This window comes from Bombyx mandarina, chromosome 18, assembly GCF_030267445.1.
Source record: "Bombyx mandarina strain Sakado chromosome 18, ASM3026744v2".
NCBI lineage: Eukaryota > Metazoa > Arthropoda > Insecta > Lepidoptera > Bombycidae > Bombyx > Bombyx mandarina.
The window spans coordinates 953,543-980,880 of NC_143224.1; the positions used below are offsets into that span (position 1 = coordinate 953,543).

A 27,338-nucleotide genomic window follows, 5' to 3' on the forward strand; every position below is an offset into this window, starting at 1 on the left:
CGGAGTGGTGGTACCTTCCCGTGCGGACTCACAAAAAGTCCTACCACCAGTAAACACACAAAGTAAAATACATAAACATATAAAGGTAGGTAATAAACACCCAGACAAAGATCAGACAAATCTGTTCATCACACCAAGTTTGCCCGATGTGGGAATCAAACCCGCGACCCTAGATGCAACATTCAGGGCCGCTAACCAATGCACCACCAAGTCAGTCAGAGGTAGTTGCTGAATTCGGGCATTTTTCGTAGCGACTAACTGCGGACTATGTACGGAATATGCAATGAGCTCTGTGAGTGTGGCGACGCGTGCAGCGATTCACACGACTTCCAAAAAGAGTTTCCATGTATTTTTTTGGTCTTCAAATTAGGACTTGTACACTATGTATTTTTGGGTATATTGTTTTTTTTTTTCACTAGTGTTTTCAATATTCATATACGGAGCAGAGCATGGACTATACAGAAAGCTGACCGCAATCGGATTGATGCCTTCGAAATGTGGTGCTGGAGGAGGAAGTTGGGTATTCTCTGGACCGCACGCCGCACCAATGTATCCATCCTAGCTCAGCTCAAGATCCGGACTAGACTCTCCACCATTTGCCTGTGAGGGATTCTTGAACACTTTGGCCATATTGCAAGGAAAGACAGTGACAACTTGGTGGAAATTGGTGGTCACTGGGAAGGTCGAGGACAAGCGACCAAGAGGCAGGAGCTCGACCCGTTGGACGGCCCAGATTCGTGCAGCCCTTGATACCACAGTGCACGATGCTCTGCACTCAGCTGCAGATAGGAACAGGTGGCGGTGCATTATAAAAAACAAACTGTTTCAAGGCCAAGACCACGACCCCCTTAATAATGAGGAAACCGACACAAGGAGGAAGAGGTTTTTTTTTCGATAATAAGAAATATACGTAAGGTAATAATTTACAACGTGTGGGGACAGAATTCGAAAATGATAATTAATTTTATGCGCGGTTTTATTTCGTGACTATAATGTACTCATCCGCAATTAACAAGTACTAAAGTCAATAAGATTTTGAGAAATAAGAGATTTTATGACCTGGTAACTGAGACCTTTAAGTCATGTCTTATTTTAATGTATATTCTTAATTTTATGAAAAATGATATCATGTAGTGAAATGAAATGAAAATGATTAATTTGAGACATTAATCAACTGGAATGAAATTAAATGAGATGATATGAGATGAAATCTAATCTCAGTAAAATGGTGGTCATTTACTAAGATTTTTTCAGTGGACTTTTTGGAGGATCCCGAGAAGTTACGTCCAGCGGCTTTGTTTCATTTTCCCACATTTGTGCACTTTCACAGATATTAAACGGTTAATAAACCACCATTATTACACATTTAAACCCGAAGAAAAACTAAATAGACAAAATAAAACAAATCACACAACTTCACTCCTCGCGTTCCCGCCAAAAAGTCCAAGATTTTGAGATTTTTTAGATAGTTGCGTTCAGAAAAAATTATATACCCAAAATCCAAGACTAAGATTAAATAGACAAACAGAAGTTGGAATCGTAGTTTTGTAGGTATGTATGTGAAATAAATGCCTACACGTAAACGTAACACAAAACTGTTTGATTCGAGATACATTACATTTTACATTTAATTTACAATGATTACATTTAATTACATTCTAAAATCCAAACTATTATTAAAATCACTGAACATTATTCTTAGATCAATTCAAAATTGGATTCAAAGCTAATGAACTTTCGAAGTCAAAAGGTTACAACTCATTGAAGTTTTATAGCAAATTGCTCTGTACGTTTCTTAGCGTAAAGTTGCGTTTAGTCAGATATAAACTGAAAGAGCTGTCGAAAGCAGTTTGTGCGAGTAAATGAGAAACAAATAATTACTGTTTACGGAGACCAGTCAACATGATGTGGCGGCCTGGAGCGATATGTTTGTCCAATGTTGGTTTACACGTTCTGTGCCCTGATTTTTGACTAAATAATGCTTTAGTGAGATGATTTTCGTTTAGTTAAATTACGGCCTTGTATTCAAATGATTTGTAATTCCACAAACATTACTGTAACAACAAACTTATCATAATAATATTCTCTGTTTCATGAGTTGTAAAAATATTGTATATTGCTCTCCGACAGATTTGCATAAAGTATTTATGTATACCGGTTAAAGCAATCTACTGTCAAGGTTATTGGCCAATATTCTACATATTTTTTTACTGTCTTTTGTAGGCGGAAGAGCACGGCCTACCTGATGGTGAACGGTTACCGTCTCTCATGGACGTTTTTTTTTTGTAGCTTAGCTGGGTGGACGAGCTCACAGCCCACCTGGTGTTAAGTGGTTACTGCAGCCCATAGACATCTACAACGTAAATGCGCCACCTACCTACTTATATAAATTCTAAGGTCTCAAGTATAGTTACAACGGCTGTCCTACCCTTCAAACCGAAACGCATTACTGCTTCACGGCATAAATAAGCAGGGTGGTGGTACCTACCCGCGCGGACTCACAAAAGGTCCTACCACCAGTAAAAAACGGGACATCACGGGTGATTTTCGATAATCCGATAGGCTGTCTTCTGTATGAAATCAAAGCAAAGTAGCTGACTGGTATTTGGAAGTTCTGGCCTAATGATGGGAGCAGTACTCCAGACGAGGACAGAGTTATTCTTTGTAAAGTGGAAATTCGAACTATGTTTAATATAAATCCTCCATCCACCAACAAGCCTTCATAAACCCCCTTCACGATGAAAGATTGTCCGGTCAGCAATATAGTTTCATGTTTTATTAGTTTGCTCTCCTCCTTGCATCGTGTTCCTCAGTGCTGAGGGTCGTGACCTTTATGGAGTACTTTTGTTTAGATTATGTTCCGCCACTCCTTAATATTAGTTTGCTATATAACTTAAAATCATTTGTGCTATTTAGTGTTAGGCCGTTTGGTAAGAGGGCAGGTACCACTGTACTTGCTATTTCTGCAGCAAGCATTTACACGGTGGCATTTACTGGTGGTAGGACCTCTTGTGAGTCCGCGCGGGTGGGCGCTGCCTATTTCTGCGGTGAAGCAGTAATGCGTTTCGATTTGAAAAGGTGGGGCAGGCGTTGTAGCTATACTGAGACCTTAGAACTTATATCTTAAAGTGGGTGGCGCATTTTTTTTTATTGCTTAGATGGATGGACGAGCTCACAGCCCACCTGGTGTTAAGTGGTTACTGGAGCCCATAGACATCTACAACGTAAATGCGCCACCCACCTCGAGATATAAGTTCTAAGGTCTCAGTATAGTTACAACGGCTACCCCACCCTTCGAACTGAAACGCATTACTGCTTCACGGCGGAAATAGGCAGGGTGGTGGTACCTACCCGTGCGGACTCCCAAGAGATCCTACCACCAGTGATTACGCAAATTATAATTTTGCGGGTTTGGTTTTAATTACACGGTGTTATTCCTTCACCGTGGAAGTCAATCGTGAACCGAACACCGGTGCATCGCTTCAACACGAATGCACCGGATGTCTGATCCTTTAGGCCACGACGACTTCAATATATGTCTATGTCTATGGGCTCCAGTAACCACTTAACACCTGGTGAGCTGTGAGCTCGTCCACCCATCTAAGCACTAAAAAAAAAACAAGGACCACATCAAGCATTTACATGGTCATGTTCGAAGGCGGATCAGTCGTCATTCCATCACTAGAAACTTTGTATAGGTTAGTCATGATATAAGATCTATAGAGTATTGTATGTAGTCTATAACATTAATGCCTACTGCAAAATATTTTGCTTTAATATTTCATGGGGAATTTATGTCAATCAATCAAAAAAGGGCTTTTTCACTATTCGATAAATCCACTTCAAACGGTCACTCTCCATCTAAACAGTGGACGAACCAATAATATTTTATTAAGACACCCTTGTGAAACTGGGGTCTGTTTCGTTATTATGAGACCATTTTCCTGTAAGTCAGTTTTCATAGTAAGGTCTCAGATGGATGTGTAATGGAATTTCAATGACCATGTTGGATTTGATCCAACCAGTCGTCCAATTGATTCTGAGGCACCGGACTTGGGTATGTGGAGTTGAATAATATAAATAATCGAATCATCAGCTCAGCAGTAAAAGTCTGGACCGATCATCTCGTTAAAGTCGTGATTAGTTAGCTTAACTACTGTACCAGGCAACGCGGATCGATTCCTGATCAGGGAAGGGTGTATATATAAATAAAGGTAAATAGGTATATAGATAAATATTTATTTTTGCATTGTATGGTGAACGATATTACCGCTTACGTGACGTTAAGTTTTTTTATTTGTATTTTTTTGATTGATGGGTGGATGAGCTCACGACCCACTCGGCGTTAAGTGGTTACAGGAGCCCATAGACATCTACAACGTAAATGCTACCACCCACCTTGAGACATGAGTTCTAAGGTCTCACTTTGAACAGTACAACGCCTGCCCCACCCTTCGTGCCGCCCGTACCTGTACGGACTCACAAGACGTTCTTCCACCAGTAAAGTGATTACTGAAGTCCATGGACATCATAAAACCTACAAAGGAACATCGATTTTTATTTATATAGACAGAGACATAGGCTTTATTTCCAGAAAGATAGGATTTATTGAGAGTAACGCTCCCCTGTCTATTTTTGCCTTGAAGCAATCATACATTCCCTTCCAAAGAGTAGGATAGTTTTTACTTGAATGTAATTGAGATTTCGACCGCATTCTTGAAAGCTATAGTCGCTCTTACCAAGTCTATAAAATCTGGGAGCTGCTTACCACAAAGTTCCGCACCAAAATAGTCTATCACTAAAACACTTTATTTTATTGCTTAGATGTGTGGACGAGCTCACAACCTACCTGGTGTTAAGTGGTTACCGGAGCCCATAGACATCTACAACGTAAATGCGCCACCCACCTTGAGATATAAGTTCTAAGGGTCTAATAGTTACATCTAAGGAATAAAAAAAAAACTATATCGAAGTCAACAACTATTTAAAACATGAATTCTATAATGATAGAGATATCGGTTAATATGGACATAATTTCAGTTTGGTTAGAGTTACGACATAAATTTAACTACTTAAACAAGATGTTTAAGTAAATTCGGCGGAACGATTTCGTTTCGATAGATTTTCAAATCGTAAAGTTCTTATGTGTGCGGGATAAGGTTCATTATCTTTTGACAGGGGTTAATGAAGTAAATGTCACGGATGTCGAGTGTCTGGATGTGACTATATAATTTTTTTGTGAGATTTTTTATACGTCCGTTGATGTTTCAGTATGACAAGCGGTGTCTGATAGTTGCCCATGGTTGCTTCTAGGCATTACCTCGAGACTTTAGACATAAAAATGTAAATGATACCACCAACTTATGAGATATGAGATTGACATTTTTTTTTCTTAGATGGGCCGATAAGCTCACAGCCCGCTTGGGGTAAAGTGTTTTCCGGAGCCCTTAGGCATCAACAACGTAAAGACCGATACAGATAGACATGGATTCTAAATCTCAGTTTTATAGTACAACGGCAGCCCCACACTTCAAACCGAAACGCATTATTACACATTCACGGTAGAAACAGGACGAGTGGTGGTTTTTTTTTCCTACCTATGCTGATAGCCTTGAGAAGCTATTTCAGCTTCTCCTTAACGTGAAGGTGAGCTCACGGGGCTCAAACCGGGAGTGTTGCTAACACTGGCCCTAGCAAGAGCAGTGCTTCGCAGTATCTACCACCTGGTCGGAAACGCGACCCACTGAGAAGATCCGGCGAGAAACTCAGTGGGCTGCACCGACCTTTATAGGCTCACAAGACGTCCTACTACCAGTAAAATATGTTTCAGTTGTAAAAGCTTTCCTACTCTCATTGTGCCATAGTCTTCTTTTACGTACCTAGCAATGGAGTAATGTACCGATAATGCCGCGTGGCGTTTACTAGCAGTCTAGAAAAATCAGGTTTCAACGGCAATATATAATACTTCCATAGTTTTCTGAACTATTGACCTCCCTTTAAGAATCTAAAACATTGTTAATAGGCGAACATCAAATAATTATTTATTCACTGAATCGTTAACGCGAGTACACAAGACCGATAACAATCAAAAGTATCGGAAAATTATCTGCGGTTTTACAATTTTGTTGTTCGAATGAATGTCGGTTAATTAAATTTTATTGTAACCTCCTCCGCCCCAAATTCGTTACGGTCCAATGGATTTTCGTTGAAAAAGTAACTAGCGGATTGTTTAAACGGAATCTGTCAAAGTTTAGGAGGCGCTTTAAGCTGTTCCCTCGAACCGTTGTTTGGACAGTTCTTTAATTGCCTTCGATTGGAAAACAAGTTCACTACGCCTTTGTAGACGCCATAGCGGGTAAGCTACCATTAACCTTCATACATGAGATCGAGTCTCAATTATATTATACTATAGAGAATCACGATAGACTCGCAGCAATATTAGACTCACGCAGGCTCACGCCCTTCTAAAAAGAAATCTACAACATACATGCAAAAATACGTAATAAATGTATCTAGTAATAATTCTAATAGAAGTAATCATAGTTTTTTTGTATTTAGATTTTATACGTAGCTGAAATCTATACCTTTACGAGTGGCGATTTATATCATGATATATTGCTATTTGAAAGAATTAAAATTAAGAGTTTAAATATATGAAAAATTCGACTAATATTTAATATGCTTTTACGAACTAATCTCGTTTTTAATAATTTCTTATTAAAATTAATTTATGTTTTATGTTGTATATTTTATGTCTGCCATGAAAACATTTAAGAAAATAGAATGTTTTATTGTTTATATGGTGTGTAATCTTTTTTCGTTTGGTTTAATTGAGGATATTTAAATTGTAATTTTAAATATATTATTATTTAAATATATGGACTGGCTTCTGGAATTAATTATTTATTAGATGGATGGACGGGCTCACGACCAATTTGGTGTAAACTGTCACCTTGAGACATGCATATTACGTCGCGGTTCCACTCACAAGATGGTCAATCACCCACCGCCTAATAACGACTTCTATATTATGGCTTAAGCTAAAAATTTATGTACATAAACTCTACTAGATGATCTACTAACCGGATCATTAAAGAATTCTTACATTTCAATTCTATTTATTAAAAAAACATGTTTTTAAATAATTCACATCCAGTTTAACTTTATCTTCGTGAAACAAAGTGTATTAGTCGGGAGCGCGCTTATAGCGATAAATGTGGCCCATCGATTAACACGTTAGTTATGGTTCGATGATCGCGAGACTAACGCGATACATCGAAAACGGTTGCTAAGAGTTTTATAAATAAGTACGATCTGGTGAATAGGGAAGTTCTAACAAATACAATAATTACTCAAAGGTTGAAATTTTATTAGATTAATATGAACTAGTGATCCCCTGGTATTCGAAATTCGACAATAATTAATTAAAATTATAACTTTGTACATTATTATGATTATATTATTAAAGACTATTAAACTTCTATACTGACAGATTTTGCCAAGATTACACTTTAAACAAATATTAATATTATTAAAGACAAACAATATTCAATATATTCTCAATTTGACCACGGACTTTAAGCAATAGCAAAAGTTTGACAATAAACAAATAGTATGCAAGCGTGTGTGTGTGTGTGTGTCAAATATATGGTAGCGTGTGTAATGTTTTTTTTATTGATTTAATGTATTTTTAATGCATAATTTACATTGAATATTAACATTCTGCATCCTTTTCTATATTCTCTGTAAGTGTGGGAAATTTCATACTCCTCCGTCCGCGCAATTTTCGTAAAAAGGGGTACAAAGTTTTTGCTTCACGTATTAATATATAGATATTTAAAACTAAGGAATGCTTGTTTCGTATCTAGGTTAAAATCGGCAATTTTATCTTTTCAATTTAGGGAGGCTGTAATTTGAATACGAAGGAGTACTATCGAATAATGAAAATATTGAGGATTTTATATATGACGGAGGCCTATTCTGTTATATTGACATTTTAATTCAGAATACTTCTTCTTTTTCTCCATCTTATCCCACTAGGTGGGATCGGCACAGCAAATTTTTCTCTTCTATTCTCTTCTATCAGCCGTCACCTCAACACTCACTCCTCTCTCTCATATCGTCGTCATTCACACACTCCTTCCATGTCTTCTTCGGTCAACCTCTTCCCCCCCTACTTTGCACTACCATTTCCATACATCTCCTAGTCACATGCATATTTTCTCTACGCATCACATGTTCATACCACGCTATCCGTCCGCTCTTTAATTTTTTGATTACCGGGGCTACTTTCAGACTTCCTTTTCAGAATTCAGAATACTTCTTGAACATAAATCTGTTTCCCTTAGAAGATTGAGAGTTAATTAACATTATAATTGCTATCGTGATTAGCCATTGCCAAATTCACAATCCTTAGGAAGGTTTATTGCTGTAATCGTTCAAAAATTGTACGTAAGTGAAATAAGCACAATTTTTATTATTATTTTTTATTGCTTGGATGGGTGGACGAGCTCACAGCCCACCTGGTGTTAAGTGGTTACTGAAGCCCATAGACATCAACGTAAATGCGCCACCCATCTTGAGATATAAGTTCTAAGGTCTCAAGTATAGCTACAACGGCTACCCTACCCTTCAAGCCGAAACGCATTACTGCTTCACGGCAGAAACAGGCAGGGTGGTACCTACCCGCGCGAGCTCACAAGAGGTCCTACCACCAGTAAAATATACATACTTGTATAGTAACTTTCAAATGTTTGACAAAGCCTTAAAAACGCTAACTTTCCAAGATAAGTTTGAAGCAATATAATAATGATAATGTTAAAATAATATTATTACACATGCTCCCAATAACATTTGGATCGTGGGCTTACCAAGCAATGGCAGTCGCTCTGTAGAAAATTTTCCATATTACGTTTTCTACATACAAATACGTAAATCTACTTACATATACATACTTCTAAACACATAAATATGTATTCAATTACCGAACCAAACTATTTCACATTCTATTAGTTAATTTGTTCGATTTTATTTATACATCTTCCGGGACCACTTACATTAATTAATTTAACTATATATTCATATTCTGAGGGAGATGAAGGTGTGGCGGCTCACTTACTCGCCACTACTTGGGCAACCGCCTTACAATTCGACAAAATCGCTGTCGCTTATGAATTCGGGCAATCATCTATTATTGTTGTTCAACACTTCGGAATCTTAAGAAACTGCGGGGAGTAGACATCGATATTCGCTGTGGTACCCATCGTTCGTGTCACTGCTTTACTACTCCTATATGTTAATTCTTTATCGTACCACTCTTGATATAGTTTTTTTGTGTATATACTTATCTACAATAAACTATTCAAAGCAGTACATATTCATACTCACTGGGTAAACCATCCTTCGTGCCAGCGCCTACCTAATACAGTTAGAAGCAGAACTAATACAACTACTTCTACAAAGGCATAGAGGCTCGAATGGCTGGGGCATATAGTAGGCGTATGGAGCACGAGTTCTAAGGTTTCAGTATTATTACAAGGGCTACCCCACCCTTCAAACCGAAGCGCATTACTGCTTCACGGCAGAAATAGGCAGGGTGGTGGTACCTATCCGCGCGGACTCACAAGTGGTCCTACCACCAGTAATTACGCAAATTATAATTTTGCGGGTTTGATTTTTATTACACGATGTTATTCCTTCACCGTGGAAGAAAATCGTGAACATTTGTGAAGTACGTATTTCATTAGAAAAATTGGAACCCGCCTGCGGGATTCGAACACCGTTGCATCGCTAGATACGAATACACCGGACGTCTTATCCTTTAGGCCACGACGACTTCATGTACCTATAGCATTTTCAGTTTAATTTTGTTATTAACAGGAAAAAGCTTATCTGTTTCCAAACATTTTATTTTGATAACTCTAAAGCTCGTCAAAAGCTATTCAAGGAATGATAATTATTTAATGAATGCAGAATAAGAAAATATCGAACTGTTTTGTCTTTGCTTATTATAACGCAAGCCATACCTTTTATTTTAGTAAAAAAAATTCATCATGCACATTCCATATTTTAATGTTATTACAACTGTACCTTTCACACCAACTTCCTATGAGTACTTTACGATCAAAAGCTCTAAAAATATAAAACATCATTTAATTTTCCATCCAGATTTCATTTTTTTCAAAATATATGTCAATTACGTCTTCAACAAAGATTAAACACCCATGAAGGGACTTTATTGAAGGACTATTACATCTTCAATCACCTAATCTACACTTCAGAGAGATTCGACACTCGAACATCGATCATATTACAGAATAGTTCACAAAAGCTCTCTCTATACGTAAACTCAAGCAAAAAACACCTCTCCCACCTAAAAAATAAAGTACAACAAACTAAACTTTTTTTTTTATAAGGGATTTTATGACCTGTTAACTAAGACCTTTAAGTCATAACTTATTTTAATTTATATTCTTATTTTTATGAAATATGATAGTATGGAGTGAAATGAAATGAAATGAAGATGATTAATTTGAGACATTTATCAACTGGGATGAAACGAAACGAAATGAGATGAGATGATATGTGATGAAATATAATCTCAGTAAAATGGTGGTCATTTACTGAATTTTTTTCAGTAGGATTTTTTGGAGGATCTCGGAAAGTTACGTCCAGCAACTTTGTTTCATTTTCCCACATTTGTGCACTTTCACATTATATTATTAAATAGTTAATAAACCACCGTTATTACATATTTAAATCTGAAGAAACACTAAATAGACAAAATAAAACAAATCACACAAGATCACTTCTCGCATTCTCTCCAAAAAGTCACAAACTAAACTGAGCCTTGCTCCCATATCATAGGTCTTGTATATGAAAATCATTGAGATTTTTTTCGGAAATACACCTTAAATCTTTACTAATAAAGTGCAAGATTACATTCGTGGTGTCGTAAAAGAGTTTCGGGTAATTTAAGGGAAGCAAAACAGAACGTGATCAGTACAAATATGAGTGATCGATTGGGCAATTTATCAGTTTCCGCGGTTTGATTAGTCGATGATTGAAAGGGAACGGGCACTGATGCGGTTGGGGTGTTGAAAATGCGAACGCAATTTTTGCCAATTGATGGTAAGTTGATTGAGAAAGGTTGGGAAAATGATGAATGCATATTTTTGCCGGGACTAGCATCAACTTCCTATTACTGAGCTACAAGGTCTTATTCCGCAAACGAAAAAGGTTCCAGTGGTGCATGACCTCACCATCTTAAAGGTGTTACTCGAGAAAATCCAATAAACTGTTGGAAGGTTGGTGTTTAAGGGACTTAATGAAAGTAATATACGTTTCTCTTTGATCCATTATAGAGTACTTACTAGTGGTCCCGCATTAGTCGCAATTCGACTATAATTAATTGTTTTGTGTTGTCCAGCTGGAGCACTGGGTATGAATACTCCAGAGGGTCCCACAAACAAGTTCGAAAAGGAATGGTAGCGAGCGAGGTGCGGACGTATTCTCGTGTGTATGCTTCGGTGGTTGCGGGTGAACTGTCGGCGTCAGTAAAGGCGCACGCGCGGCTTGCCAAAAGGAAAGCCACTCGGTCGCTACTCTTTGAATCGCGCCGGGAATCGACAACGAGAGTCCCTGATTGGTCGCGGCGCGCGATCAGACGCGGCTGCCGACGCGGCAGGCGTTAGGGTTGCTATAATTGGAATTATAAGTCTGAGCATTATTATGAATCTATTGTCAAAGACTTATACTTCGATAATCACATATTTTGCCAAGACTACACTATAGACAAATAATATTAAAGATAAACAATATTAACATCTTCTCAATTTGACCACAGATTTTAAGCAATAACAATAGTTTGACTGTAAATAAAGAGTATATATGTGTTGTGTCAAATACATGGTAGTGTGTGTAATGTTTTTTTTTATTGACTTATTGTATTATTAACGTACAATTTAAAAAAATATTAGGATTCTGCATTTCTTCTCTGTATTCTCTATAAGTTTGAGATATTTCATACTCCTCCGTCCGCACAATTTTCGTAAAGAGGGGTACAAGAGGGGGTTTTGCATCACGTATATAGATACTGGTTCAGGGAAGAACTAAATAGTGTGGCAGAAACTGGGATAAACAATATATTACGTGCACTGTTTTATGCCGCTCTTGAAAAACAGACTAAAAATTTACCACCAAGAAGCGCTGAACTCTAAAATACTCTTTATCGCTTTCACATCAGCTTCCAGCCCGAACTTTATATAACTTTTTTTTTATTGCATTGATAGGTGGATGAGTTCACAGCCCACCTGGTGTTAAGTGGTTACTGAAGCCCAAAGACATCTACAACGTAAATGCGCCACCCACCTTGAGATATAAGTTCTTAGGTCTCAAGTATAGTTACAACGGCTGCCCCACCCTTCAAACCGAAACGCATTACCGCTTCAGCGCAGAAATTGGCAGGCTGGTGGTACCTACCCGCGCGGACTCACAAGAGGTCCTACCACCAGTAATTACGCAAATTATAATTTTGCGGGTTTGATTTTTATTACACGATGTTATTTCTTCACCGTAAATGTCAATCGTGAACATTTGTTGAGTACGTATTTCGTTAGAAAAATTGATACCCACCGGGGATTTGAAAACTAGTGCATGGCTCAACACGAATGCACCAGACGTCTTATCCTTTAAGCCACGAAGACTTCAAAAGTTCACGATAGACACTTGAAAAGTTTCGACGTCGCCCAAAAAACGTCATTACGGATCCTCCCGATCCATTAACGGTGCTTTTAGGTACCGCAAGCAACGGTCACCGCTCTGGTCGAACCCACCGCTCGCGACGAAGGGCTCGACGAGCGAATTAATTCATAGACACAGCCAATTGAGTTTCTCGCCGGATCTTCTCAGTGGGTCGCGTTTCCGATCCGGTGGTAGATTCTGCGAAGCACTGCTCTTGTTAGGGTCAGTGTTAGCATAATTCCGGTTTGAGTCCCGTGAGCTCACCTACTAGTTAAAGTTACGCTGAAATAGCCTCTCAAGGCTATCAGCTTAGGTAGGAAAAAAAAAGTTCACGATGAACTCATTAAAAGGTTTTCACTAAATGCATTTTGTACATTGTAAATCGTGTACCGAAGCTATCATCTGAACTTCTATAAATACGACTCTTGAAAACATAAATTTTATTAAAAGTTTTCAAGGAAACCCGGGGAAAATACGACGAATAAGGATAGCTGAAGGTAAAGCGCCTTGCGACAGACGGCGCGCCCATTATTCCCAATTTACTTTGTTGCTTCTTTTACCAAGCTCGTTTTGGAGCTAACACTTTGTCGTTACATTTACACGAGATGTTTAACATTAGATTGATCAATGCTTTCGTTGACTTTATCAGCACGTGGTATTTTATTATGAACCATAAGGTTTTTCTAGAAATTGGATAGGCAATGTACTGTATTTTAATACGCTTTTATTAGCTTCATACGTATGTCAGTATGTATGTGACGGAATCTTTGAACGTGATTTCGATCCCCTTCAAAACGTCGGATTAACTCGATATTTGGCGTACTTATTAAGAAAAGATTCACGAAGCTCCCGTTCATCTTCCGTAGGGGCTGTGGGGTACTGGGTGCGGGGGCACCCGGTGCTCAGCTGTCGGTTCCGTGATGAGGCGGCGCAAGGTGGCTCCTGTGCGCCGCCCACGGTGTGTCTCCCGAGACGACGTCCTGCGGGATTTTCCCGAGGATGAAATCCCGTCCTATTGTCAGGACGGGTACCGGCCAAGGTGGACTTTTGGCGCGCACTATGCGGTACCGCCGGCTTCGTGGAGTCGGAGTAGTGGAGCTCGATGGGGTTTAGCCAGTAGTCGGTTTTGAGGGACGGGTTTTTGCGCAGAGCCTGGCACGCATTTCTAAAGGCGTAGTCTCTCGGCAGGAATTGGAAGAAGAGACTTCGGTCTTCCTCTTTTCCCTCTTCTTCTCTGGAGACGCCAGAGTTCGACAAAACCCGGTCTGTTACGCATGCCTATTCGGATTCCACAGCTTAAAAGAAGGCGATTTTAGTCCAGAAAATGTAATTCCTTGTACGGAATTCTAGATCTCTGCATCGTCCCTTTTCTGTGGCTTTAAAGTGTACAATGTTACTCAAATCACACAAAAACGCAATTCAGATCACGTCATGCTTCAGTACCCGCCAGATCAGCATACACGTGAATTGTGCATGTTGAACCGTCAACCCGTACCACGCACCCCGCGGATCGAATATCAACCGCTCGACTGGCTGAAACTTTTATTATATTACAAAAAGAAACAAAAGCGCTTGAACATCCCTTATCTCTCCATTCCGGGTTATTGGAATCCACGACGCGTGCTGCGAAGGGAATTTACTGCTAGTGTCATGATGATGTACGTTTTTTTTTCTCGGTTTCCGTTTGAATTAACTTTTTGTGAACTAATGAAAAATCGACAATAGACTCTCTGAGTTTCATTTTAGAGTGTTCTTTCAAATTCAAAAAATATTCTCCTGTGAGCCGTAATTTTACAAGCAGCATTTAAGCATTGTCTTTCGTCAAATGAGCAACGTTCTTGGCTATTTCCCAGACTTTATCAATATCATGGAACGCCTCGTACAGGGAAGGGTTGATGGTACAAATCCGTGCGGGAGGTCACAAATTCGGTGGACTGACCAAATTAAAACTGCAGTGGGAGGCCACCTAAATGAGTACAGTAGAATGGCCTCGAGCAGGGAGAGATGGCGGGACATCGTGAGGCGCATCAAGTCTGCCCCCTCCAACGCCATAAGACAATGCCACTGTCAAGAGTGATACGATTGCGAAGAAGAAGAAGAAATCAATATCAATGAGATCCTTTATCAATCCCTCATGGTAACCTTGCGATTGAAAAACTAATTTTGCAGACTGATAGTCATTAACTGGCAATATTGTGTTACGAATATAACCAAACTGTTGCTAATTACTTAGTTTCCCGTATTCCTTTTTTTTTTAACTGTCAAATAGTTTCAAAAGCTCTCCACGCCACTAAGAATGAGCTCTAATACATTCATAAACCAAAGATATCTTTAACTGTTCATTTTAATTCCTGTGAAAATTACGAAAGCCATTGAAAGCCAGTTTTAAATTGTTTTACAAAGTAAAAAAGAAAACTAAAGTACTAAATACCAGCTAGCCAAGCTGTATGGTATTATTCGCCGAAGTTATATCAACATTCGCGGTATTGAAATAGCGGACTGTTATGACACGCCTCACTTACCTCGAAATACCAACGTTCATATTCCGAATACCTAAATCGTCGATGTACGCCTATTTCCCGCAGAAAAAGTTCGATCAAGACTATTGTGTACATTTTTCGTTCCGTGGAAAGCATTTTCAAAGCTTTCGGTTAAAGTTCTATTGTTTGTAAAAAATATTTGTTTGAGTTTCGCTTTGATTTGTGAGCTGTATTGTTTGATGTGTTGATGGGTTTTTAAATACAAATATACCATAATATTTCTGTGGTATTTTTATATCATTATTGACAGGAGCATATGGAGCGAAGTGATGAAAGTCTAGTTATGGATTTATATCCTATCACAATTAATTTATCACATCTCTATCTTTATAGGCCAAAGCAACTGTTTGAAAAAGCAGCTCATCTGAGACTTTTTGTTAAAGATATCAGGATACGAAAATCCTCCAAACTCCACATGGAGTGACAATATAAATTGTATGAGTATCTTATTGGTCCTAGTTGCAAATGAGTGAAGACACCCTTTTTTTTGCCTTTGTAGGCAGACGATCATACGGCCCACTTGATGGTAAGTGGTCACCGTCACTCATAGACGTCAGCAATGCCAGGGGCAGAGCTAAGCCGCTACCTACCATTAAGCCGCTGCTTACGGTAGTAACGGTTAACAATAACGATAATAGCAAACATTTTGTCAAAAGTGTTCATACAATTTCTGTCCTTATTTAAGACATAGTGTAGACAGATGTACATATCTCAGTTATAAACGAATATAAGAACTTTCGCCGCGTCAAATTTGATTATGAAACAAGAGGCTTCGTAAATAAAAACAAGCATTTAATCCCTAGCGAGATCTCGCCATTCTAACAGCCAAAATGTTAAAATTGGATAAAGTTCACAATGGATTTCACGTCGTTCCGCGTACGTACTTTAATTCCCCGGGCTAAACGCCTTGTTGTTGATCGAAGATTCGAGAGAATTTAAGAACCTGACATTTATATTTAAATAATGTTCAGTCTTAATTTTCTATAAGTACATAATGCTGCCAATACGGAGTGTCTACTTCTGTTTTTTTTTTTATTTCATTTACTTCAGATTTTGCATCCATATTACACTTCATTACACTGCATTAACATTTCATTTATACTAGAATTAAATAAAAATAATAACTACAATCTCGGACTAAAACATAAGCAATAATAATAATAAAACAAAAAATCAAATAATAATAATAATAAAACAAAAACACAAAATTAACATGAAAACTATCTCAACCTAAAGGCTGGTTTGGATCCAGAGTGCTCGACATGCACAAGTGTCCAGTGTTGCATTATTGGGCAGTCCAGATCCATCCATGATTGAAGAAATTTAATATTTTAGATACATCGTCACCATGTTTGATTAAAATGCTCATTGTAGGTTGATAATATGTAGATTATATGTCATCATTGCGTTGTCTCAAGGTTAAGTTTAGAATTTGTTTAGATTTTAATTACAGTAAACAAAAACATGTAATCTGTTACTGTTGAGACAGCTAGTATGAAACTCGAAACACAGAATTAAAGTATCTGGATATATTTATACACATACAGAAACAAACTGAACACAACGTTAAGTGAGGATCCCCAGTTAATGACAATCCAACTGATTTTGAATAGACGCGGCAAATGGAACTTAATGTACGTCTTAAGCCAAGCGGGTGTCGCTATATGCAATGATATTGTAAGTAAAAAAATTGCCTTATTTCACCTATCCCAAAATAGTTCCGCAATCACTTAGCAAAAGGTAGAAAAAGTGCCATTTAAGGCAGATTCTAAAATGGAATGTGTCTATTACTTAATTATTTTCTGCCGTGAAGCAGTAACGCGTTTCGGTTTGAAGGTTGGGGCAGCCGTTGTAACTATACTGAGACCTTAGAACTTATACCTCAAGGTGGGTGGCGCATTTACGTTGTAGATGTCTATGGGCTCCAGTAACCACTTAACACCAGGTGGGCTGTGAGCTCGTCCATCCATCTAAGCAATAAAAAGAAAAAAAAAGTTTAACCAGTTTTGCTTGGCAAGCTTTTTTTTTTTTTTTTTTTTTTTCGGGGGGAAATCCTCATGGACTACCTCCGCCTGGGGAAAAGCGGAGGGGCGTGCCGGACTCCTACCGGCTAAAACCACCCCGGTGTCCACCCACACGTGCGCGCAGGGCCGCGGGAATCCAAATTCTTCCGCAGCCCCACACCAGTGCTGGCCCGGTCTGTCCAGGCCTCGTCTCCTGCACGGAGTAGTGAGGCGTTCAGCTACTCCGTGCATCGCCTCAGAGGCACGCGCCGACACCCGCATGCGCCTCCATCTCAGGTCCATCGAATAGGGGGCGAGGGCTTTCCCAAGTCCCTCGCCCCTGGACCCATTCATGGGGGGCGGAAAAGGGCGTTGTCCGCCCTTGTCCTGCGCCCGGTGCGCCTTCTGCGGCCGGGGAAGGGAGTCGAGATCTCCCTCTCCCGTTCTGCAGTTTCCTTCTGCGACATCACGTCCTCGCAGAAGGACACCACCGCGTCCCACGACTCTGCGCTGCCGACCATCCTCCGCACTACGGCCGGCAGCGACAGATCGCTTCCTACTTCATTTGTGAGGACACGGCGCTGCTCCTCCCAAGCTACACACTCGGCGAGCGTGTGTTGTGCCGTGTCCTCCCCGCAGTGGACGCAGTGGTGGCACCGAGCGTCCGGCTCCCTGTCTATGCGGCACAGGTACTTGCCGAAGCAACCGTGCCCCGACAGCACCTGTGTCACCCTAAACGACAGGGATCCGTGCCTTCTCCCGAGCCAGTCGTCGAGTACTGGCCGGATCGTTGCTTGGCAAGCTACGTTAACTTTGATCTCGGATAAATTTTAAGACATCGGATCTTCATGCCACCTTTTGAAGGACTATAACCTGTCCCAAGGATCCAAACCATGAACTTGTCACAAATTTCCTTGATTGACGTAAATTGTGATCGACGATACCATCATCTTTCTCGTTTTCTAGAAGCTTGTTCATATTTATTTTAATCCAAAATCAATGATCTATCTTATTAACCCTTAGACCGACAATGTGAGCGGATTGTAAATGATGTACAAGATTGTAAATAAAACTGATTTTCCTCATGTTCTTGGATGGATATCGTTAGTTATGAGACGATTGATTTAATAAAGACGTAAGTTATTAAGATCTTTCTTTCACTAGTTCGCAATAGGTTCTTCAACGTAATAGAAGTCGTCGTGGCCTAAAGGATAAGACACGTCCGATGCATTCGTGTTGAGCGATGCACCGGTGTTCGAATCTCGCAGGCGGGTACCAATTTTTCTAATGAAATACGTACTCAACAAAAGTTCACGATTGACTTCCCCGGTGAAGGAATAACATCGTGTAATAAAAATCAAACCCGCAAAGTGAGTCCACCACCCTACTTATTTCTACCGTGAAGCAGTAATGCGTTTCGGTTTGAAGGGTGGGCCAGCCGTTGTAACTATACTTGAGATCTTAGAACTTCCATTAATATAACTCATGCGTGTAGACAGTGAAACTTAAAATTTATTACAAATAGGACATAAATCATCTTTACCAGGATTCCAAATTGCATTTTGCGAGTAATATGTTTCGTAAGTTATAAATTAATTGATGAATGGATGATAAGAAATTGGAGATATTTCCCTCGCTTCCGATTATGCAATAGTACTATTGCCTTGAAACGCAAGGTTAACGTACTTGAATTAGTCCACAATTTATTACCTGATTTTTTGGACGTGACTGTTTTGAATCAGGTAAAATACGTTTTTCTGACACTCAATACTCTTCAAAGCTTCAGTTCATATCTCGGCATTGAGGACAAACTCCTAGACACAGCCCACTGAATTTCTCGCCGGGTCTTCTCAGTGGGTCGTGTTTTCGATCTGGTAGTAGATTCTGCGAAGCACTGCTCTTGCTAGGGCTAGTGTAAGCAACACTCCGGCTTGAGCCCCGTGAGCTCACCTATATGTTAGGGCGAAGCTGAAATAGCCTCTCAAGGCTATCAGCATAGAGAAAATAAAACAGAAAAAAAAAATAAAACAGATGTATCATAATTTTCATGTCAATTAATACAAGCTCGATCATTTCATTGGTTCAGTGTAAGTATTATTTGTTGGAAAGCAACCTCGAGCGGATTCTTGTAGGCTTATCAATTACTTAATTTCATGGATCTACAGAGACAGATCGCTGATATTACTCTGTCGGAAGGCTTGCTTGTCATTTGTTAGTGTCGCTATGAATTATTCTGTAGGAGACTACGATTTATCAGGCACTCTTTGGTTAGGAAGTAAGACGCCTAGGGTAATTTTCGAATATTGTAAAGATAGGTCTTGGAGCAGTTATTAATTTGTAGTTATGCAGCAGTCATGCGATCTGGTTTGAATGGTAAAACAGTCGTGAAAGAATCCAATTGAAACCACGACTTTAAATTTCAAGATGTAGCAGACTTCATATTGTGATAACTATGGGCTCCAGTAACCACTAAAGTAAGTCTATAACCACAGGGAAGTCTGTCGGCGCAAGGTCTGGTGAGTACTAGCTCTTTTAGCTTATAGAGTGTTGGTTGTGCCATATGAGTTTGAGGGTTGTCGTGTAAGAGCAGCGAAGAAAAACTGGCCGGAGATTTGCGCGCTTCTCCACTATGGTGTCCAGTTTCTCACAGTACATATCTGCGGTAATGCCGGTTCCCTTTGGTAAGAAGCTGTGATGAATTATACCGACACTACCTACCAAACAATGACTAACCAACATGATGTTTTTATTTTTATGCCCATTGGTGACGCAGGTGAGCGTCACCTTAAACGTGAGCTGATGAGCTGAAAGGGAGCAAGCACATGAACTCTGCGGAGAATGAGCGGATACGAAAGGGTAGGTAGGAAAACGGGACTTACTTGGAGGCTGATGTTGGCACTATCACGGTCGTAGTGGTGTTCCTCTGCGATGGGTGGCACATACACCCTTTCACCGGTTCACACTCAACCTTTTACTTAGTAACGAAAGGCGCGCGCGCACAATTTACTCAATAGCGAACGAGCGTATCTCCGCGTGCCGTCATGTACCGCACTGTTATCCGAGGTGCGGGGTGCGTACGGGCGACGGCACCCGAGTTGAGCCGAACATTTATGAACGTCGCGCTGTCGCGCGAACATCCTGGGGCGGCCGGGGCTGAACTTCTTCATGTGCTGAATCCAGCGGCAACCTGGCTAACTTAAACACAGGTCTCCGCAGACTTCCATGCTTCGTGTCCAAATCCACGACTCTGATCACTCCATCCTTGCCGGGTAACGTGCGGATAATCCTTCCAAGTTTCCATTGCAGCGGGGGCTGATTGTCCTCTTTGATGAGGACGAGCTCTCCAACTTGAGGAGGTGAGGATGTGGAAAGCCATTTGGAGCGGGTTTGGAGGGTATGGAGATAGGATTTGGTCCACAGAGTCCAAAAACGCTGAGAGAGAGCTTGGATGAGCTGAAAACGCTTAAGAGCTGATAATGGCCTATCATCAAAAGATGGCTCAGGAAGAGCGGTGAGTGGACGGCCAATAAGAAAGTAGCCAGCTGTTAGTGGCTCAAAATCGGAGGGATCTGACGAAAGTGGACAGAGAGGTCTGGAATTAAGTACTGCCTCGACTCGAGTTAAAAGTGTGGAAAATTCTTCAAACGTGAGGTGCTGTTCACCTATAACATGATAAAGTAACTTCTTAGTGCTCTTCACCGCAATTTCATGAAGGCCCCCGAACCAGGGTCCCGTGGGCGGTTGGAGCAGCCAAGTTATGTGCTGATTAGCGAGCCTATGCGTGATTGTGTCATTATTTTGCGCGAGAAAATCTTGTACCTCAATGAGATGATTCTTAGCTCCTACATAATTTGTGCCACAGTCAGAACGGATAAGAGTAGGAGTACCGCGACGCGATACAAACCGTTGCATTGCAGCAAGAAACGCTTCAGTGCTGAGTGACGAAACGAGTTCCAAGTGAACCGCCTTAGTAGATAAGCAAACAAAGACACAAAAGTATGCCTTCATGAGTTTGGCGTTACGTAAAGTACTAGATTTAATGAGAAACGGGCCAGCAAAATCTGTAGAGACCTGACTAAATACTGGCTGGGGTGTGACCCTGTCTGCGGGCAAATCAGCCATCAACGGAGCTCTGGCCTGAGCGCGATATCGGAAACATCTAATGCATTTGTACACGCGATGCCTGATGACACGACGTGCTGAGAGTATCCAGAACTGCTGACGGAGGATAGCGTGTAATGTGTCAGCCCCGGGATGACAGTTTATTCTGTGATAGTGGTCTATGATGAGATCAACTAGTGGGCTAGAGCTGGGCAGAACGAGAGGATGCTGAGCATCGTATCTTATTGGCGCATGAGTGAGGCGACCACCAACTCTCAAGAGATCATCTTTCATCAAGGGTGAAAGACGCTGAAGTCGAACGGTACAAATCTTGCCTGCCTGAAGACGGTAAATATCTTCCGCAAACTCATTGTGTTGAACAGAGCGAACCCAGAATAACAGAGCATCTCTACGTTCTCCAACTGTCAAGGGACCAGAGCACCTATCAGTTGAGTTGTGTCTACAATTGAAAATAAAGCGTTTTATGCAAGCTGTCACTCTAACGAGCTTGTCGAGAGAACTGAATCGAGTAAGCAAGTCAAGGTCGAGGTCAGGAACTGCTATATGAGCTGGTACTTTCTTGGGCTTCAGACCTGGTAATGCATGGTGGCCTAGAGCAGGAGGCATTTTGGGCCAGGTGTCAGGAGGCTCCTTCAGCCAGCTAGGAGACCACCAAAGATCATGAGCTGATAGTGACTGGGCAGACATTCCCCTGCTCGCACAGTCTGCAGGGTTCAGGTTTGTAGGAACATGTTTCCATGTGGAGGTGATTGGATTGGATGTTATCTTGGCAACCCTGTTAGCTTCAAAGACCTGAAGTCTATGAGGAGGTGTGTTTAGCCATGCTAGGACAATGGTACTGTCTGACCAGCATATGTGTTGCTTTATGGTAATATGGGACAACAATTGAGTCGAGACACGTATCATAAGCTGTGTTAAGAGACTTGCAGCAGATAACTCCATCTTGGGGATGGTAAGACGATTTTTAACGGGTGTGACTCGTGATTTAGCAATTACGAGGTATACGTTGACACATCTATGCTCATCGAGTTCATGGAGATAAATAACGGCAGCAAAACCTGCCTCTGAGGCGTCTGCGAACCCGTGAAGCGTGTAAGTAGACTTAAGTTTGTTTGTACAAATAAGGCGAGGCAAACGAAGGGTTGACAATTGGGGCAGATCCTGTGATATGCGGTTCCATTCTGTCTGCACTTCAACAGGGGTGTGTTCGTCCCATTCTAACTTTAGAAGCCACAGCTTCTGTAGGAGAAGCTTTGCGCGGAAGATAACAGGAGTAACCCAACCGTTAGGGTCATAAAGAGAGGCGACTGTGCTGAGGATTGAGCGTTTGGTAATTTGTTTTATTGAGGGGAGAGAAATACGATAAGTTAACTCATCCGATTGAGGAATCCACTGTATACCTAATACTTTTATGGAGTTGGAGTCTGGGCTAATGTCAAAGTCCTTGGGCATGTCACACTGATCATCGGGAAATCTTTCGAGAAGCTGAGGGCAGTTTGAGGTCCATTTACTTAGCTGAAAACCACCTAAGGCTAGTAAGTTAATCAAGTCGTTTTGGAGAGCTTGAGCCTTTACTACAGAATCGTGACCAGTGAGAATATCATCGACGAATAGGGACTTGCGCAGGACTTGAGCAGCTGCAGGATAGCGATGACCTTCATCATCCGCTAATTGGATTAAAGTGCGTATAGCATGATATGGGCTTGATCTTAACCCGTATGTAACAGTGTTTAAGGCATATGTAAGCAGGGGCTGATCTGGCGAAGAGCGCCAGAGAATGAGCTGGTAACGCCTCTGATCGGGATGTATGAGTATGTTTCTGAACATCATACAAATGTCAGTGCTGAAAACTACGGGATGAGTTCTAAACGACAAGATAATATCGACAATGTCCTGTTGAAGAGCTGGACCAGTGTGTAAACAGTCATTTAGGCTGACACCATTTGAGCTTTTACAGCTACCATCAAAAACAGTGCGTAGCTTGTCTGATCCCGACTTGAAGATGCCATGATGAGGGATATAGAAGTGAGGTTTATGAGCAAAAGTACTCGGGTGGCATGGGGACATGTGACCCAGCTTCTGATAATCTGCCATGAAATCAATGTATTTCACACGGAGATATGGGTCAGCTTGTAACTTCTTTTCAAGATTAAGAAACCTGCGCAATGCTATGGCATGGGTACTTCCTAGCTCGGGCATATTATGTAAAAAGGGTAAAGTTACCGTATATTGACCTGAGGGTTTACGAGTAGTGGTAGTGCGGAATATTTCTTCACACTGATCTTGCAAAGGGGTAGTTTCAACATGAAGTTGGGGCTCTTCAAATTCCCAGAACTTCTCAAGGCTCTTGCGAATGTCATGTGTAGATACCTCGAGTTCTGGTTGTGCGCTGACAATGTGAGTCGATTCAGTTTTGCTTACAGGAGCAGTATACAAATCGTGTATGGGTCCTAACAATGCAAAATCAAATATCGTGCCGAAGGCTATTGGCCTGCCGGGCCCCAATGAGACTTTAGTCCCATCTAAAACCTGTCCGAGGATATCCGAGCCTAGCAACAGATCAATTGGAGCTGGTGTATGGTATCCTTGATCAGCTAAGGGGATCGTTGACTAGTCTACCATATGTGATATATTCTGTACCTTCCCTAGAGGCAGATAACCGGTAACATGCTTTAAAATATGAGCTGTAGCCGTTATCGTAGGTGTTTCGCTATGAGTGGGTCGACATACAATTTTGATTGATGCCTTGGAGTACTGTGTGCGCTGATTTCCCACTCCCGAAATTTGTAATGAAGTATTCTTTAGGGGTAGTTGTAAAGTTCGAGCCATGCGCTGAGTAATTAATGTTACCATACTGCCACAATCCAATAAGGCTCGTGCTCTTTGAAATTGACCATGAACATCTGCTATTTCTAAGGTGACAGTAGGCAATAATATGGGTGTATTAGGGTTGTGGTTTTCATGTTGTGCTGAAGTTATGGTTTGTGTTGATACCGTGGGACGAGTGTGTGTTGTATGGGTGTGCATGAGCTGAGCGTATTTCTCTTCCTGGTCGTGTTCGGTGATGGTAGATAGTCATTGGTTCCGGCGTGGCGATCGCGATTGATGTAGCGAAGAACCATGAGTTTGATACTCTTGGGGTGAGACTGGCCTATCTGCCTCTTTATACAACCAGGGCAAATGTGGTGAAGCCACTTGTGGTGTGTGCGATGAGCTCGGCATATGCGAGGTCGCATGTGACGAGCGTGCCTGAGGACAATGAATAGGGCGCTGCCTAGGCTGCTCCCGTAAATTCAGGGGAAGGAGATGTGCAGAAGACTGTGTTGGAGACGATGCGCCATGGCGGTGAAGTGAGGTGTGATGATTAGCACTTCCACATTCCTTACACACACCCGTGGTTTTGCACTCGTTTTCATAGTGCGGTCCTAGACAGCGTTGACAACGCTCGCGGGCTCTAATAAAGTCCCATCTACCCTGTATTGGCTGATCATTGTAGCGAGTACACGTAATTAGTTTGTGCCCTTTTGTATTGCAATATGGACAATATAAGTTATTATTTTGGGAGAGCTGAGTAGGATGAGCTGAGTTAATTTGCCATGGTGGGGCAGTAGTTCGGGGTAGATATTCTGGGCGGGAATTATTTGGGGTAAAGGGCCGACGCTGTTGATATTGTGTTTGTCGTGAAACTTGAAGGGGCTGAGAAGTGGGAGACTGCCTACGAGAAAAACCAGACTTTTGAGAAGGTTGATTGTATTGGGAGTATGTTGTATTAGACCATTCGGTCTCATTACAGCGCGCGTGTTCTTCTAAAAAAGAGATTAAATTTTTTAAAGTGGGTAAAGACTGACGCGACCCATGTCTACGTTCGAAGAGAGTGCGGAGCTCACCTTTGAGTTTTCGCACCACTATCGAGACAAAGATATAATCGCAGTCTTTCATGGGCAGATCTAGATTACTAAGGGCTGATTGCGCGGAAATCAAAGGTGTCAAAAAGAGTGTGCGGATATTAGAGCGTGAATGTATATTTGGGAGGCTCATTATGATGTCCACAAACCTATCAATCAGCACGCGGCGATTCTCGTAGCGCCTGGTTAAAATGTCCAAGGCAACGGAGAAATTCTCATTAGTAATTTTGAGATGAGACACCATACCAAGCGCTTCGCCCGATAGGCATGAAAACAAATAATGGAGTTTGACAGAATCTGAGAGAGTGAGCATATCATCCGTGAGACTTTTAAAAATTGTGATAAATGAAGGCCAATCTTCGACCTTTGAGCTGAACTTGGGGAACTAGTCAGAACAGTCGTCAGCGTACTAGAAGTTGAGGGTTGAGAGCTGGGTGAGGAAGCAGGCTTCGAGTTTATTTTTTACATGCTACTAAGATGTCATGGTAGTCAGCAATCGAGGTCTCATAATTTTTTGTGTACATTTTTTCCTGCTCCTCTGAGAGATCCTCGTCATCGAGGATCTCATAATATACATCTTCTAGTTTAGATTTATTGGTATCCAATCTAGGCAAGCGAGCAGACAAATCGGCCATGTCATATTTTATTCTGTCCCCAGCCAGTATGGACAAGGCAATTTCCTTTAATAATGTTATGAATTTTGTTGCTTCTCGAAAAATAGCTGCCTGAGATTTCGACTGCATTGATAACAATATATGGACTTAACTAAACAAAGATGAAGAGAAAAAAAAAGAAAAGAAAAAAAAAGTGTGTTCTAAAAAAAAAAAAAATTATAATAAAAAGGCAAAATGGGGCACCCTGTATACTGAACCTACCCTGTGTAATGATAATGTGAATGAAAACAATTTTTTTTTTTTCAAAAACCTTTTGACCTACTGTTCTACACCGAACTATGGCAAAAATCAAAGTTACAGTTGATTTACTGTTGTGAACTGTACTGTGGCGCGCAAGCACCTAAATATCGTAGGAATTGTAAGTACCTACAAGTATGTAATTACAATAAAAGTTAAAGTATAATGAAATGACACAAATCACGATACGCTTTGACAACAAATGAAAAAAAAATCATCAATGTTCCACACTTTTAAAAATTAAACTAATGTACTAATGAGGTCTAATGATTAGGAATATATTTAGATAGGTATATATAATATTCATTCGATGAGCCGAGACGATAAGTTCCTACTTGTTTACGTTCTTCGTTTTAACTTTTAATAATAACTTTTTATTGTTGTGGGTAAAATGGAATGAAGTGATTGTATAATGGGCAGACAATTTTTATACTTTTGCCGTGTTAGTAATTATTATAAACAACGAAATGAAGATATTATTATAGTAAATAAGTTTTAGAGTTAAATAATGGGCTGATTATAACCGATTGAAACCTACAAAAGGGCCAATTTTTTTTTTTTGAGCCGTTTGTATATCAAAATTTGGGTGGGTCTATGGAGGGCAATGGATTGTATCCAAAGGATTTAGGGTTCAAAGCTCGAAGGACCAGAAAATGGTGACGCAGGTGAGCGTCACCTTAAACGTGAGCTGATGAGCTAAAAGGGAGCACATGAACTCTGCGGAGAATGAGCGGATACGAAAGGGTAGGTAGGAAAACGGGACTTACTTGGAGGCTGATGTTGGCACTATCACGGTCGTAGTGGTGTTCCTCTGCGATGGGTGGCACATACACCCTTTCACCGGTTCACACTCAACCTTTTACTTAGTAACGAAAGGCGCGCGCGCACAATTTACTCAATAGCGAACGAGCGTATCTCCGCGTGCCGTCATGTACCGCACTGTTATCCGAGGTGCGGGGTGCGTACGGGCGACGGCACCCGAGTTGAGCCGAACATTTATGAACGTCGCGCTGTCGCGCGAACACCCATGTATACGAACGATCTTACGACCCACCTGAGGGGGAGTGGTTACCGTCGCTCATGGACTTCAGCAATGCCAGGAGCAGAGCCAAGCCG

General features: G+C 40.9%; 3 protein-coding genes across 3 annotated transcripts in view; 1 reads left to right on the forward strand and 2 right to left on the reverse strand.

Moving 5' to 3' along the window:
- The window catches only part of LOC114239607 (dopamine D2-like receptor), a 275,567-nt gene that overhangs the window by 32,102 nt on the left and 216,127 nt on the right, over positions 1–27,338 (forward strand). The window lies entirely within an intron of this gene.
- LOC149500925 (uncharacterized) lies at positions 17,635–18,262 on the reverse strand. Its single transcript, XM_089734943.1, has 2 exons — positions 18,158–18,262; positions 17,635–18,102 (listed from the first exon to the last, which is right to left on the reverse strand). The coding sequence occupies exons 1-2, from the start codon at positions 18,260–18,262 to the stop codon at positions 17,635–17,637; spliced, it is 573 nt and encodes a 190-aa protein (XP_089591069.1).
- LOC114252311 (uncharacterized) lies at positions 20,393–25,946 on the reverse strand. Its single transcript, XM_089734944.1, has 3 exons — positions 25,778–25,946; positions 25,294–25,368; positions 20,393–24,000 (listed from the first exon to the last, which is right to left on the reverse strand). The coding sequence occupies exons 1-3, from the start codon at positions 25,944–25,946 to the stop codon at positions 20,393–20,395; spliced, it is 3,852 nt and encodes a 1,283-aa protein (XP_089591070.1).